Source organism: Triplophysa dalaica, chromosome 15 (assembly GCF_015846415.1).
Source record: "Triplophysa dalaica isolate WHDGS20190420 chromosome 15, ASM1584641v1, whole genome shotgun sequence".
Classification (NCBI taxonomy): Eukaryota; Metazoa; Chordata; class Actinopteri; order Cypriniformes; family Nemacheilidae; genus Triplophysa; species Triplophysa dalaica.
This window is the reverse complement of record NC_079556.1, coordinates 13931055-13945317: the sequence shown is the minus strand read 5'-3', so window position 1 is coordinate 13945317 and position 14263 is coordinate 13931055. Positions and strand designations below refer to the sequence as shown.

The 14263-nt window shown below is 38.3% G+C and overlaps 1 protein-coding gene across 1 annotated transcript in view; it reads right to left on the bottom strand.

Annotated features, from left to right (window-relative positions):
• Nucleotides 1-14263, bottom strand: part of stard9 (StAR-related lipid transfer (START) domain containing 9) — a 40264-nt gene that overhangs the window by 12617 nt on the left and 13384 nt on the right. Inside the window, exons 4-21 of the mRNA XM_056768112.1 lie at nt 9970-10086; nt 9842-9874; nt 9683-9741; nt 9466-9578; nt 5460-5602; nt 5241-5308; nt 4966-5063; nt 4673-4873; nt 4102-4199; nt 3910-3987; nt 3743-3820; nt 3483-3662; nt 2847-2901; nt 2618-2749; nt 2432-2514; nt 1487-1539; nt 1011-1177; nt 33-504 (exon numbers count right to left, since the gene is read on the bottom strand). Of these exons, the coding sequence (XP_056624090.1) occupies nt 33-504; nt 1011-1177; nt 1487-1539; nt 2432-2514; nt 2618-2749; nt 2847-2901; nt 3483-3662; nt 3743-3820; nt 3910-3987; nt 4102-4199; nt 4673-4873; nt 4966-5063; nt 5241-5308; nt 5460-5602; nt 9466-9578; nt 9683-9741; nt 9842-9874; nt 9970-10086 (2228 nt within the window). The remainder of the gene's footprint in view (nt 1-32; nt 505-1010; nt 1178-1486; nt 1540-2431; nt 2515-2617; nt 2750-2846; nt 2902-3482; nt 3663-3742; nt 3821-3909; nt 3988-4101; nt 4200-4672; nt 4874-4965; nt 5064-5240; nt 5309-5459; nt 5603-9465; nt 9579-9682; nt 9742-9841; nt 9875-9969; nt 10087-14263) is intronic.

Below are 14263 nucleotides of genomic sequence, written 5' to 3'. Positions count from 1 at the left end.
AATGATCAGTTGTTCAAATGATTTAAATCTACCTGAAAATTGGAGTGTGTTGAGGATAAAGTCGTGAAAGCAAATTAGCGGAAAAGGAATGTCTTCGCAAAGTCATCGAACGTCCCCTGGACCTTGAGGTGTACCCTACTTCTTGAGACGAAGCTTCCTCGCCTCCTTGTAAAAGCTCATTTTCTAGTCTCTGTAGTTCTCGCTTTGCTTCCAACAGATGGCGCTTTCTAGCAATCTTCTCCAGTTGATATCGCAACCTCTTGCGCCTCACGCGGTTCTCAGCTCTGCACAAAGCATGATGTTTCAGAAGTTCCTCCTGTACCACCCTTTTCCTGTCACCCATCAAGAATGACAGTGGAACTACTTCAGCACTGCTTTCCTCCGCACGTGATAAACCAGTCAATGGAGGAAGAAGTTTGAGATCTGTTTGAACCCCTGAATCCATCGTTGCCTTTTCTCTGTGGACTGCAAGTCGTTGCTTTTCTTTTAAGATCCACTGCTGGACTTCAAGTACAGAAGAGATACAGAGATTAGAGCATGCTGTGAAATTGAAATAACTGCTAGAGGGACTACAGACAATCAATGTTTTTAAAAGATTAGTTGCTTTATGTTTAAAAGAAAACTTAAATAGAAAAACATCAAAATAAAAAATGTGTAAAATATAATAGATCTTGAATATTTACTTTAAAACAAGTTTTTATATAAAGGTCCAGTTTATGAAATTTATGACATCTGGCGGTCGGGTTTGCGAATTGCAATCTGGGACTCTGTGTATGTGGATAGAAATAGCTCATTCTAAGGTTATAAAAACATAAACGTTCAGTATATAAGGTCTTTATACACCTCTGAAGACATAGTTTTGTAGATTATATTGCATTTCTGTCAACAAAAACAATTACACGCCTTAAGGCTATTATTTCCAACATTTTCCTCAAGATCAAAACTTACAATTATTTTAGCATATGTAATTCAGCAAAGAATCAAGACTCAGTTTGACAATCTGTACTTACTGTCAGTGTGTTGTTGTTGGAGTCGGGCCTGCTCTCCGTCTAGATCTCTTTCTGCTCTTTTCTGTTCCAACTGAATCTCTTCTCCGAGACACTGTATGTACCACTGTTGCTCCTCTAGTCGCTGTCTGGGGGTTGGCTCATTGCCATTCTCATGACAACCTGAAACCCTGAGCACATGACAACATACTGAGGATGAGACACTAGCCCACCAAAAACAATATAACCACTAGTGCTAAAATACTATAATATATTTAAAAGTATTTTTTTTCACAAAACAGTTTGTTAAGATCAACACACTTATTTACTTAAATCTTGCATTTCTTTTGTTGTTATTGTGCTTCCTTTAGTAACCAAGCAACACCTAGTAAACTTTATAAACAAAAACTGTTTCCTAAGAGGGCTCATTAAAGCTTTTCACCAGGAAACTTTTCATGGTTCTATATGTACAGTTCTTGAATTAACAACAACAAATTCACCTGGATTCAGTTAGCAGGTTGACCTGTGTAGAAATCACACCTCCTTCACTGTTCTGCAAACACCACAAAATCAAAAGTGGCTTAAGGCAAACATTACCAAGTGGATTCTTTTCTTCACACTGATCCAACAAACGCCTACAGGGGTTTCACACAGATCCAACAAATGTGTATGTTGGTGTTAGGTGGATCATTGTGAATTAGTCTTTCAAGGAAGCAAACATTTTTTTTCAGAATCAGAGTTTTTCTAAAGCAAGACAACTTAAATTGTATTCTAAATTCCATTTAACAGTTCTTGTACATGCAATCAAGCTAAATATTTGTATCATAATTTATCTTAAAATGCACTATAATGATAGTGCAATTTTATATATACAGTATATATCATATCTGAAGTTCAAGTTGTGTTGTGTATCAACTCTTTCCCCTGTCATTGACAAGTTTTTTTAAGACTAGACTTGATTTTTTCCAGCTGTCCATAGACATACTTTGTTATACAGTAGGGAGTGCTACTATACATCATTTGAAAAAGCCTTACAGATCTAAAAACAAGCAAATGCTCTCATTAAACATTTTGGTCATCATTCTGAAAGCGATCTGAACAGAAGTTTTTGACAAAAGAAATGTCTCTGCTTTATTTTTAAAATATATATTTTTAAACCTATCCACATTCAGATATAAAGATAGAATCACGTTTTTTTTGTTTGTTCAAAAGCAGAGGCTCTGTTTTCTCATTTGATATATTGTATGTTCATATATTCAGAGAAGAAAATATTCTGAGGATTTTTTTTCTGTTGTCAAAACGATAAAAAATGCTTATGCTATCTGGCGGGGAAAGACTTAATCAGACTCAAACAGACAACTAAAAGCTGTAAAACATTTGCTGACACAGCTATAAAATAACGTGTAAATATATATGTGATATTTTGGAATATTTGTGGTCTTTACCCGTCTCCTCTCCATCAAAACAGCTGCCTCTGCGGGATGGTTGAACCTGAACTTGTGAAGCCTTCCTAAGGTTATTACCGCACCTTGGGCAGATCGGCTATATATCAGGATACACTCACAACATATACCCAGCTAAATACATATATTGTTTCTACATGAGTATAACGGTTTTTAGTGCACATCTACCTTGTACAAGTCTGCAGGGCTGAGTGACCTCTCTCTCACTGACACTGACCATACAGATATTCCCTGGAACTGGCTTTAGAGTCACCACTCCACCGTGATTCTCAATCTCACATGCGCATCCTTCTGGCAAGACTGAAGGGTAGAGAATCAAAGTAAATCCATGCTCTCTATTTTATTCGAATGTATTGCTATTCAGGACTATCAAAATATTGAGATGAATATGAGATACCTATGTGTGGCTCTTCCAGGCTGTCACCCTGAGGACCGAAACTTGTTACACCTTCCTGTAGCACCAAAAAAGAATTACACATTAAAACAAGTTCAAGAAAACAAAATCTGTATTGTGACTCTTTTTTATATCTTAAATGTTGTTTATTTGCAGTACGCTCCAGCTCTGTTCACACCTCAAAGTTATGGAGAAAATCTTTCAACTGTTTGCATGCTAATGTCAGTCCAGACACATTATGAGAACACAATCAAATCCAGGTGGCTTTAGCTTTTAAAAAGGCAAGAAACTGCTGAAACTGCACGGCATTATCTAGAGCAGCAAGCATTAACCTCAGAGCACAGATTAACATCAACATCACTAACTTTCACAAAATGTGAAAAGGAAAGGAAAGTGGTGGAAAATCTTTAACTGTATTAAAGCTCTGGACTGTTTTACCTTCTTGTGAGAACTGGCTCAAGAGTTTAGCACACAGAACAGAAGAAGAAAAGAAAGAAGAGTATAAAAGGGAGAATCTATTGCAGGGAAAGAAAAAGAATCAGTTAATGACCCAAAAGAGACTTTAGAGACAGCAATTTTAGAGACAGACAAGAGAAAAGGTGGATTGCTGTGACAGGGCAAGCTGCTGTCAAGCCGTACCGGAAGATGATAGATGGTGACTCCCGTGCTGAGGACGTCTGGCTCCAGAGCGATGAGGTGAGGCAGGAGAGAGTAGATAAGGACTCCAGCTTTATCCTGGTTAATGTCCAAACTGTAGCGCTCCAGCAAGGCTCGCTTATCATGCCAACTGTCAGACCAGTCCTTAGTCAGCTGCTCCACCTGCAGACCAAACACAAGTGACTGGGAAACTCGCCAAATGAAAAAATTATATTATGATTTAGGAAAAAACGTCTAAGAACCTTCAGTTCATTCTGGAGGACTATATCAGACAGGCTTCCTTCTCTCTCATCACTGAGCGATGGACTGGAATTCCTCTGCTGTAAAGAGCAAAGGCAGCTGGTCAAGACAAATCTACTAAGTTTGTCTGTACAATAACCAAAAGTTGTGTAAAAACGTATTTTCGTACCATTTCGAAACTCAGCAACAAGCTCTTCAGACGATCGATTTCTTCTCGTAACTCTCGGATTAGCCTCACGTTGGCGTCCTTAAGTAAAACAAGCCAAATATTGTCTTTAAATTTCATACTGTGGAAACACCACAGGCTTTACTTATCAGTTAATGGTGGTACAGCAAAACAATCAGATGCATCTGGACACACCTCATTGACTCTTGGCTTGTTGACAATGTTTCTAGCGTGAGCTGCATAGCGGAGGGTGCTCAGAGTCTCGCTGTAGCTGCTGCTGGATGGTGACACGGCTGGGGAAGAATGATAGGAATGACTTGCATTTGGAATTGATGCCTTTGGCAGAAACCCTTACTAAAGTGACATGCTGTGTATTCAATGTATACATCTATACTAAAGATTATTCAGAGCATTATCTGACAAAATTATTATTCTGAATGTTTTTAGTTCATGTAATAAATTCATATTGAACATCAAACTGGTGATGCTTCTTAAAAAAATGTATATGCTGATCACAAATTCATTTTGTTTTCCTGTCCTCTTAAGATTGACAGGATGTATCAGCAATGATTATTGGCTGTTTGTAAACTATCGGCCTATAGTGTGAAAAATTGCTTTTATCAATCGATACCGATTATTAAACGATAAATCTCTAATGTATATATTTATCAATATGTGTTCCGTAGGAATCAAACCCACTGTATATCAGTATTGCAGTGGATAAAAGATATGACAATTAAAATGATATATATTTTGAATGACTAACTTGCAATCATGATAGTCTTGGAGTTGCCGCCCAGACTGTCTTTGAGAAGCCAGGTGAGGACTGAGTCCCTGTACGGGATGAAGCAATGTCTGCGTCCGCTGCCTGACAGAGAACTGGAATGGCTGCCCAATGTGCTCCCTTCACACTCACTGATCACACTGTTAATGCTCTGATTGCTGCTGAACATCTGAGAGTTCTGAGCTGCCGGTGGTAAGAAAGACAAAAAGAGTGAATCGAGATGACAAGGAGGAGAGGACATAAAAGTTAAGAAGGAAGTAATGGCCAGTGCCTACCGAGAGCAGAGATGACAATACCAAGAGTGACGAGAGATTTGTTGATGTTGGCTCCTTCTGTTATTCTGTCTCGGCAGTAGTGAGGGTCTGCTCGCTCACTGACACAAAACAGAGAGAGGATTGTGAAGGTACAGTAGTGTCAGATCTTCACTTGTTTATAGATATGCTTGCTTTCTAGTGATCAACCACAAGGGGGCAACTTGACCATGTTTTTCAGCACAAAGTTCTTAAGTATAAACCGCCTGGAAAGATTGTACAAACAAAAAGACACTAACCTGCCAGCAAGGTCCACCAAGTTAATCTTGCTTACTATTTCTGAAGGTAAATTATTTTCAAGAATAGCCTACAAAAAGAAATAGTAGAAATAAGTTTTTTCAAACAAACAAAAAATAATAACCAACAGTCATTTAGCGCAAGGTTTGTTAAATTAGTCTAATACAATGACATGAATGATGTGATGGTGTTATGGAGATGAGGTGAGGTGAGAATCCAACCTGTGTGTATTGGATCGTAAAGATGGCATGAGATCTACTGCTAGCATCATGAACATGTGTAGCGGCTGTGATGCGATTGGCGATGCCCTCCTCTAGCAGATCCACTGCTTGTTTGTAGTCTGTCACTACATGCTGAGAGAGCCCTGGGACAAAGATTCAGATAGTGTCATCATCTTTTCCAAGATAATGTATGAATCACAGGTACTCTTCCTGATGATGCATTACATTACCGTCAAATGATGCTAGAGCATTGTTTGAATTGTAAAGTGTACATTTACTAAATTTAATAGAGAGTGTAAGTTTTAAAAAAATGTCCAGTAATGTGTAAATGTTTTAAGTAATAAAATGATCAGACAAAGTGGTATTTATTTTTAAAGACTCGCTGTGGTGAACATCGATTTTCTAATTTATATGTATATTTGGTGTGTTTAATATGCTTTACCAACATGCAAATTCGACATTCAACGCCATTGCGGAGTATTTTCTGCATAAAACTGCAGTTTACCAAAGCCCTTCTTAAAAACATGTTTTGAAACCGACCATATTTTATTTCACAAACATGTAACCAATCATGTCACACAGTTGAACGGATGGATTCAGTAATCCAAGTGAAAGGAGGCTGGGACTAGTTTGCATATTTAAACATATTTAAACATTTATTTTATTAGGAATGAATAAACAATTTTCACAGGAAAATAACATAAATAAGAGTATAAGGGCTGTTCCACGATTAATCGTGATTAATTGCATCCAGAACAAAAGTTTGAGTTTACCTAAAATATTTCTATGTACTGTGCATATTATTTTGTGTTTATATACACATACACATTGGTGTACATGTACATGTTGTACATGTATGTGTTTATAAATACAAAATAAATATGTAAACACAAACTGTTATTCTGGATGTGATTAATCACGATTAACAGTGGAACTATGGGATTCCTTTTGTGCCAATAAGTACGAACGCGAAATAAAAAAACCCAAACAAAAATAAACAACACGAAAGAAGAAATACACTTTGAAAACGAAAACAATGAACTCCAATTGCAAACTTTTAACATACTTTCAAACAAACTGCATTCATCATCAAATGTTTTCTAATGATCCTTTTCGAAAATCATTGTTTATGAATACGATGCCCGAGATTTCGTTTGCGCTTCATTATTTTTCGTTTACGCTGCAAAAAGTTACGTTCGGACTTTTGGCACAAACCTCTCGCGTGGGCGGGAGTTAACAGTGCTTTACTCTCATTGGCTAGTCAGATTTTGATCGACAGGTCCGTGACCTGGAAGTGGAAGAAGTCTTAGTGGCGGCGCGCAACTTTAGAAAGCGATCTGGAGGTGGACGGTGAAGTTACTTGTGATTAGTTACCTTTGTTATTAAACGGGTTTTCTTGCTACAGTTTGGATTGAAATGTACGGAGCCCGGCTAGTCTTTTTGCATAACCTTACATTTTTAGAAACATCTACTATTCATTTACATTCTTAACAAGTAGTGCTGTTATTTTCCTCAAATGCGGTCAATTATGTAAATGAATAAAAGGAACCAGTGTTTAAATACATTGTACAGAATACTGTCTAGTAACTCTGTCTTTCTGTCTCTCTGTTTACCCTTATGTGTTAAAACTGTTAAGCGCAGATTGTTTATTCCTTATCATATGATATGGACTGATTTGATTTAATTCAATATTACTTTGGCTTGAGTCTACCTTATAAAGAGATCCTTTATATATTTAAGTGTCAAACACAGGATAACTATTAGTCTAAAGACACTCAAAAAAATCCTGTGTAGAAATTGACTATTTGGATTTATTGACAACACAAAAACAGCCCAATTAGGGATATCGAGCGACATTTACGACGTGGAGATGCTGACCCACTTGCTGGAGAGAGGAGCTTCATCTATGGCAAAAGCAAAGTTTCCAAATTTAGGGATATATGACAGAAGTCATTCACCTGATGTTTTATATGTCCCAAAATAATCTGAAAAGTGTTTAACAGGAATACAGACCCTCATGTCATTTAATTTCTGTTATACAAAATATATACATTTTGAGAAATGTGTGGTGTCCTTAACATGGAAGGCTACTATTACTTCTAAAACTAATAATAACCATATTAATTATTCTAATTATTATTATACAATAAGGGCAATGTATTCTGGTTATCAACATTCTTCAAAATATATTTTGTGTTCTGCAGAAGGAGGTCACATAAGTTTGAAACTATATCTACATGTTTGTTTTGATTTTATGACCAACATAATTTCACTTCGATTCATGCTGTCCTTCGTTAGGAATATTTTCATGTTAATCATATTGTCTGGCACAAAAGTATTTTTATGCTTTAATAAGATTTCCTGTGTCTCAGTGGTAAGAACATGGCGATTGGTTCCATCCAGTATATTGCACAACGTCAGAAACAAATGTATAATATAATGCAATGCTCGTCGCTTTCAAAGCATCAAAAATACCTAAATTATGTAAATGTTCTGATTGAATTCTATTATGTATCGAGACAAAAACATGATCTCTATGTATGTTTCCTCACTGGTAACCGACTACCTTGCGAAGCTTATAGTTTTTTGTAATAAAAGTAATCACTTGTTTTTGGGTATTGATTATTGGCAAACCCATGGATTTTACTACGGTTACCATGTTCTAAACAGTAGTGAAATAAGGGCTGTATGCTTCGTGCAACATTTTAATAAATCCATGATTCTACGTTTAATAACAAAGGTAACTAATCACAAGTAACTTCACCGTCCACCTCCAGATCGCTTTCTAAAGTTGCGCGCCGCCACTAAGACTTCTTCCACTTCCAGGTCACGGACCTGTCGATCAAAATCTGACTAGCCAATGAGAGTAAAGCACTGGTTAACTCCCGCCCACGCGAGAGGTTTGTGCCAAAAGTCCGAACGTAACTTTTTGCAGCGTAAACGAAAAATAATGAAGCGCAAACGAAATCTCGGGCATCGTATTCATAAACAATGATTTTCGAAAAGGATCATTAGAAAACATTTGATGATGAATGCAGTTTGTTTGAAAGTATGTTAAAAGTTTGCAATTTGAGTTCATTTTTTTCGTTTTCAAAGTGTATTTCTTCTTTCGTGTTGTTTATTTTTGTTTGGTTTTTTTTATTTCGCGTTCGTACTTATTGGCACAAAAGGAATCCCATATGGAACACCCCTAAATTGACCATGGGGTAACTGCAAGCACCCTTTTTAAATGAGTTTGTTACATAACAACAGATTTAACAGAGTAATTTAGAGATCCAGAGATTTAAAAGTCCTTATCCAACATTTAAAGTAACCAAATATTATGAAATACACATTTGTACAGTTAGTATAACTGATTTAGCCTTACTAAATGTTCTTGCAAAAATGGCAAGGAAAAGTGAATCCTGGGATGAAACACAAGTGGTTAAATTCATACATTTTGAAGTGTGGCCTACTTTAAATGTACATTTTGGGGACACTTTAATGTACAGTACATGTGTGAAAAGTCTTGATTACTACAAAATGTTTGTGTACTCCACTGGGCTCCTTGCAGCCACATGGAAGTTAGGTCACTTCCTTTGCTGCACTGGGCTTTCTCCTTATACACACAATGTCTGGATGTTGGACAAGAAAGGAGAGAGAGAAGTGGGAAGAAAAAAGGGCAAGAGAGAAAAGGATTAAACAGAAGCAGACTCAGAGAGGGATAGACGTGGGCCAGATCCAGTCCCACAAGCTGATCATACTCAAAGCTGTGGTGGGAATTGAGTTACAAATGCAAACAGACAGGAACTTATACCTTAGGTACACAATAACCTCTTAAATAAAAATACAAAACCATTCATCAAAGCCTTATTTAACACAGCGAGAGCTTTTCTTCATAGAACAATGTTTTCATACGAGTAGGTTACACAAGGTACAAAGAATTCGTTGGTGGGTCTTTGTGTTTTGTTCTTTCTCCAAAGATCAGGCTTAAAGACTATTTTAAATCTGTTTGCTGAATGCTCACCCTGCACATAGGGCCCTTTCTCCGGGTGTTCTCGAACCCTCAGGGGTGCTGGCTTCTTCTGGTCCACACCTCTCAGCAAATCGCGTACACGCTCATTATAGATCTCTAAAAAGCTGTGAAGGAAACATGAGGGTTTGTTGCTGTCCCTTACAGGAATTGCTTCATTCATAAAACAGGCTGTTGCAAAAGACAAAAAGACAAATAGTTTCCCTCTCACCTTATTTCAACTCTACAGCTTGGTCCATCAGCGGCGTCACCCCCAGTCCTGAAAAGGCCCTGAACAGAAAAACAATCTCATCTTCCAAACGTATCCATGATAAAAGTAAGCAGTCAGGGTAAAAAAAGCTTTGAAATATTATTAAAACCAGCAAATTACTTGACATATTCTTGGAGTCAGCCCCATAGAATCCTGTGAAGATAAGTACACACAATATTTATAATACTAAGGTTAAAATACAACTACCAATGACAACACTGACATTTCACAATAGCGATGTTACTTACTGGAGTGCCCATCATGGTGTAGGTTTTCCCTGAGCCTGTCTGTCCATAAGCAAACAGACAAACGTTATACCCCTCTGATGCCCCAGACAGAACACACACACCCAGGTCTTGAAACACCTAGAGGAGAAGAGGCACACACTTTCTCAGGAAATGTTCTTTTATAAGACCCACCATGCAAAAAGGTGACATATGTGATAAGAACAGATCAGCTTAAAAAAGGCTATACTGTACAATCTATGAAATAGATACAATTTTTGTTTTCTTAAAAAAAAAAAAACATCACCTCTCAGGACAAAAAGAGTGTTGTGGGTGGTTGCTAATTTGTTTTTCATTTTGTATATATGTCTATTATGTGATGTTTTTTTTAATCATTTATGATTTTAAACCACCAAGTATTGACCATTGAGTAAAACATTGAGAAACGATTGCTGCACTTCTGTTTCAGCTCTGCTTCTCCAATGCCAGCATGTGCTGTGCTGCTTACACTCTCCTTTGTAAATGCTCTAACTAAACCTGTTTAAATCAATGGCAAGAACATTTGCATTGCTAATGCACAGCTCACTTGTGCATTAAAACTGGGTTTAGCAGACTCTGGAACAGTCAAATTGGGCATCTGTGTATGTACATGTTTGTGGTCCAAACTGCTTATCAAACAGATTATCAAATGAAGCAAATGCAGTGGGAATTTTAGAGACTGTAATGCTAAGAAAGAGTTTAGGCCAATACAGGCATGTGCCTTTTCTTAACTAAGACTGAGTGTATAACAAGTGCATGGTTAACTGCTGAGATAAAAAAAATATTAAGTGAAAAAATACGAGAAGGAGTCATATAAAATGAAGCAGTCTAACACCATGTCTATACCGGATGCATCAAGCATTACCAGACATGACAACCTGCTTGTTCTCAATGGGTCTGTCATGTCCCGCTGCACCGCACCGCATTCAGTGTGGACAAAATTTTAATGGAGAAAATAATGAGAATGAGGAGTTGCATCTGTTCTCTCACAGCTCTTAGTGTGTTTATTTGATGACAGAAACATCAATTATAACATCAAATCATAAATAAAACCGCACATGACATAACTAAATGTAAAACTTTAATGGGCTCTAATGCGTTTCTTCTCTCAACTTAACTTTATTTAAACAGCGCTTTTTACAATTTTCAGTGTTACAAAGCAGCTGTACATGAGACATATTGACTACAAGTAAAACAACTAAAGTCATATACCTGTAAAAACAAGAAAAAGGTGAAAACACAAAAGACAGACATACAAATGCTCCACACACACAATATGCATACATACTTACACACATCGACATAGACGCACTCAGGCAAACACACTCGCACACACGCACAGTGAAAGCACACATTTAAGATAAAGGAGAGAGAACCACTGGTCAAATATTAAACGGACTATAAATTCCTATATGCAATATTAATTATGTAAAACTTCTGAATTCTAAAGCCGCCCCCTGACCAGGCAAATAGTGCAAAACAGTATGCAAACGGTGGCGAGGAACCCAAAACTCAAATCGAGAAAAAAAACCTCAGGAGATCCCAGGCCCAACCAGAGGATTCCAGTTACCCTCTGGCAAAAGCTGCTGCCCCTGCACAAGCTCAACAGTGCTTGCACAACAAGGCTAAAAAAAAAAAAAAATTAATAATTAGGTAAATTATAGATTTAAGATTATCATTAACAATCTAATAGCATTTTAAATTTTGTAGTGTTGAAATTGTATGTCTTTTGTTGTGTCGCGTAGCGCCGGTCGCGTCCGGTGTAGACATGGTGTAGACACGGTACGTGTGGGGTTTGAGTAAGAGCTGGAAGGTGCTGAGCTGCAGAAGGTCTCAATGTTTTAATTTCTTCTCTCCTAACAGTGAGAGCAGCAGAAGTTTAACCTCCATATGCTCTGAGAGGCTTTGGCAATTACAGAAGCAGCACATTCCCTGTACTCTAAACATATACAAACATACGCTCACAGCCTTTAAGGACCAGCTTGCTCTCTTACTCTCAAACAAACAAACTTGCACAGAGATCATTCATCATTCAGAGAGCACAGAACAAGAAACTGGCCAGTCAGATAAAAAAAGCCAGATTAAAGAATATAAATGATCTGACTTTATTATAAACCCAATTCACAATAAATTATCCCGCATGTGTAAACAAATCCCCTGTTAATAAAAATTCTTCACAGCAAATCTTAAAAGTAGTCCAAATTTACAATGCTTTTGTAAACCATGTAACCTTATTTAAAAAAAAAATGGGGATTTAAGATATCAAACATAACTGAAATGTTGCATGGACAGTCATGGCCAGTGTGACGAGTCAACCCTGGTGCAATCATCACCACCTGTGGCTACAAAAGCCACAGTCACAAGGACGGAGGTGAGCAACGTCTCCTGACCGCATGATAAAACTCATGCACGTACCTTGTGTTTGCAGGCTCAGACGACGCATAGACCGGCAGGAACGCTCTCCTCTATTCTGGACACAGCAGCCAAAACAACCGGCGGAAGCGCTCAAATCCCAAGCCACATACGAGACCACATGAAGTATCCAGGGAACCCGGAAGTCACCTATTGTTACTTGTTCCGTCTCCCCCGGGGACTTTAGATAAACTTTCCCCTCCGGGGTTAACCTAAATATCCCCCTCGTTTACATGTCATTGCCCCATTCGTCACAACTTGTGGAGAATGCGGGCACAGTGACTAAGCTTTGATGCGTACCGAGTTTCTTTTCTGTTTATTCCCATCTTGCAGGATGCCTCTCGCTCGCTCTCTCTCAGACAACGACGGAGGAAATTATCCACCGACGTGCCGAGGTAGTGACTCGCCAACAGTGCTTCTCCAAACAGCTGGCCCAACACAAAGAACATGCTGACAAAGCCATCGGTCTGCTCAGAGAGGCCACGGTTGCCCGGACGCCATTGCCGGACACGAGGACAAGCGCCCATCGGCTCCTGACGAAGCTTACGGCCCAAGACGACATCAAAGCTTATCTTCATACGTTCGAGGTCGTAGCCACGCGGGAGCTCTGGGTTAAGGCGGAGTGGCCAAGAATCCTGGGCCCGCTCCTGACCGGCGAAGCACAGCGGGCCTACCACCACTACCCCTCCCAAAAACAATTGAAACCATCACAGAAATTCTAATGGATTTACAGTTCACTATGGTAATTGCATTGGTTGTAATGGAAAATATAACGGTCTCTGTTGGTCTCTACTTGTACTGGGTTCTATTGGTGGGATGCTATCTGGCAGGTGGAAACCAATAGAACACCATTAAAACCTACTGGAATAATGGCCAAAACACATACAAAAATATATTTTGTAATGGTTTTAATGGTAAAAAGCTAATGGTTCATAATAGTATTTTAATGGAAACCATAAGAATTTCTGTGATGTTTTCTTTTGTTTTTCTATTGTTTTTCAGCAGGGTAGACAGACTTAAAACACGTATGTTATAAATATAAACATTACAGATTATAAATGGGTGGTAAAAATAGGGGTACACATTCTTGCCTAAAAAAAAAAATGTATTGTGTACTACAGGTGTGGAAGACAAAGTAATTTGACCTTCACGTCCATTGAAAACCCAATGAGTCAGCAAAACAAGATCCTCTCTGAGGGCATTGTAACCCAGGTATGTGTTTGGCAAAGATGAGATGAGTCCTGGAGCCTGGTGAGCTGTGTCTCTGTGATGAGTCTCAGTGGAGGTTAATTGGGTTGGTGTCTGCAGGGAGAGTGGATCAGCATCTAGCAGCCACTTCTGTCTGACTCTAATTAGTCTGAGTTCAATTCTTCAGTTAGAATAGAATCAGTGAGGAAGCTTGTTAGAGACTTTGAACTCACTCAAAGAAAATGCTTATATAAGGTGCTTTTCACTAACAGCACTGTAGTGGGGCATCTTTAATTGGGTTTCAATTTGACCATTGGACTATAGTCAAGCTCTTAACCATCAATACATCATTGATTCGGGTCTGTCGTACTGACCGTGCTTTAATTCATCAGAATTGGTCTTTCCTGCGTGGTAGGGTTACTACCAAATGTATCTCAAATGCTTCAAAAGTTTGCATGATAAATAAACAAACCGGAGACTCCCGGTAACTGGATATCACCAAGCACCCGAAATAATACCAAAACACTTTAAAGCAGCCTCCATTATTCGCAAACGGTGTATAAAACCTTATTAACTTAATTATATTAAGATCACAGACAACCTCTGCAATTAATCCAAATGACTAGAGGTCCGAATGGTGCACAGGGCACATCAAGCAATCTCCAACAAAGCACAATGA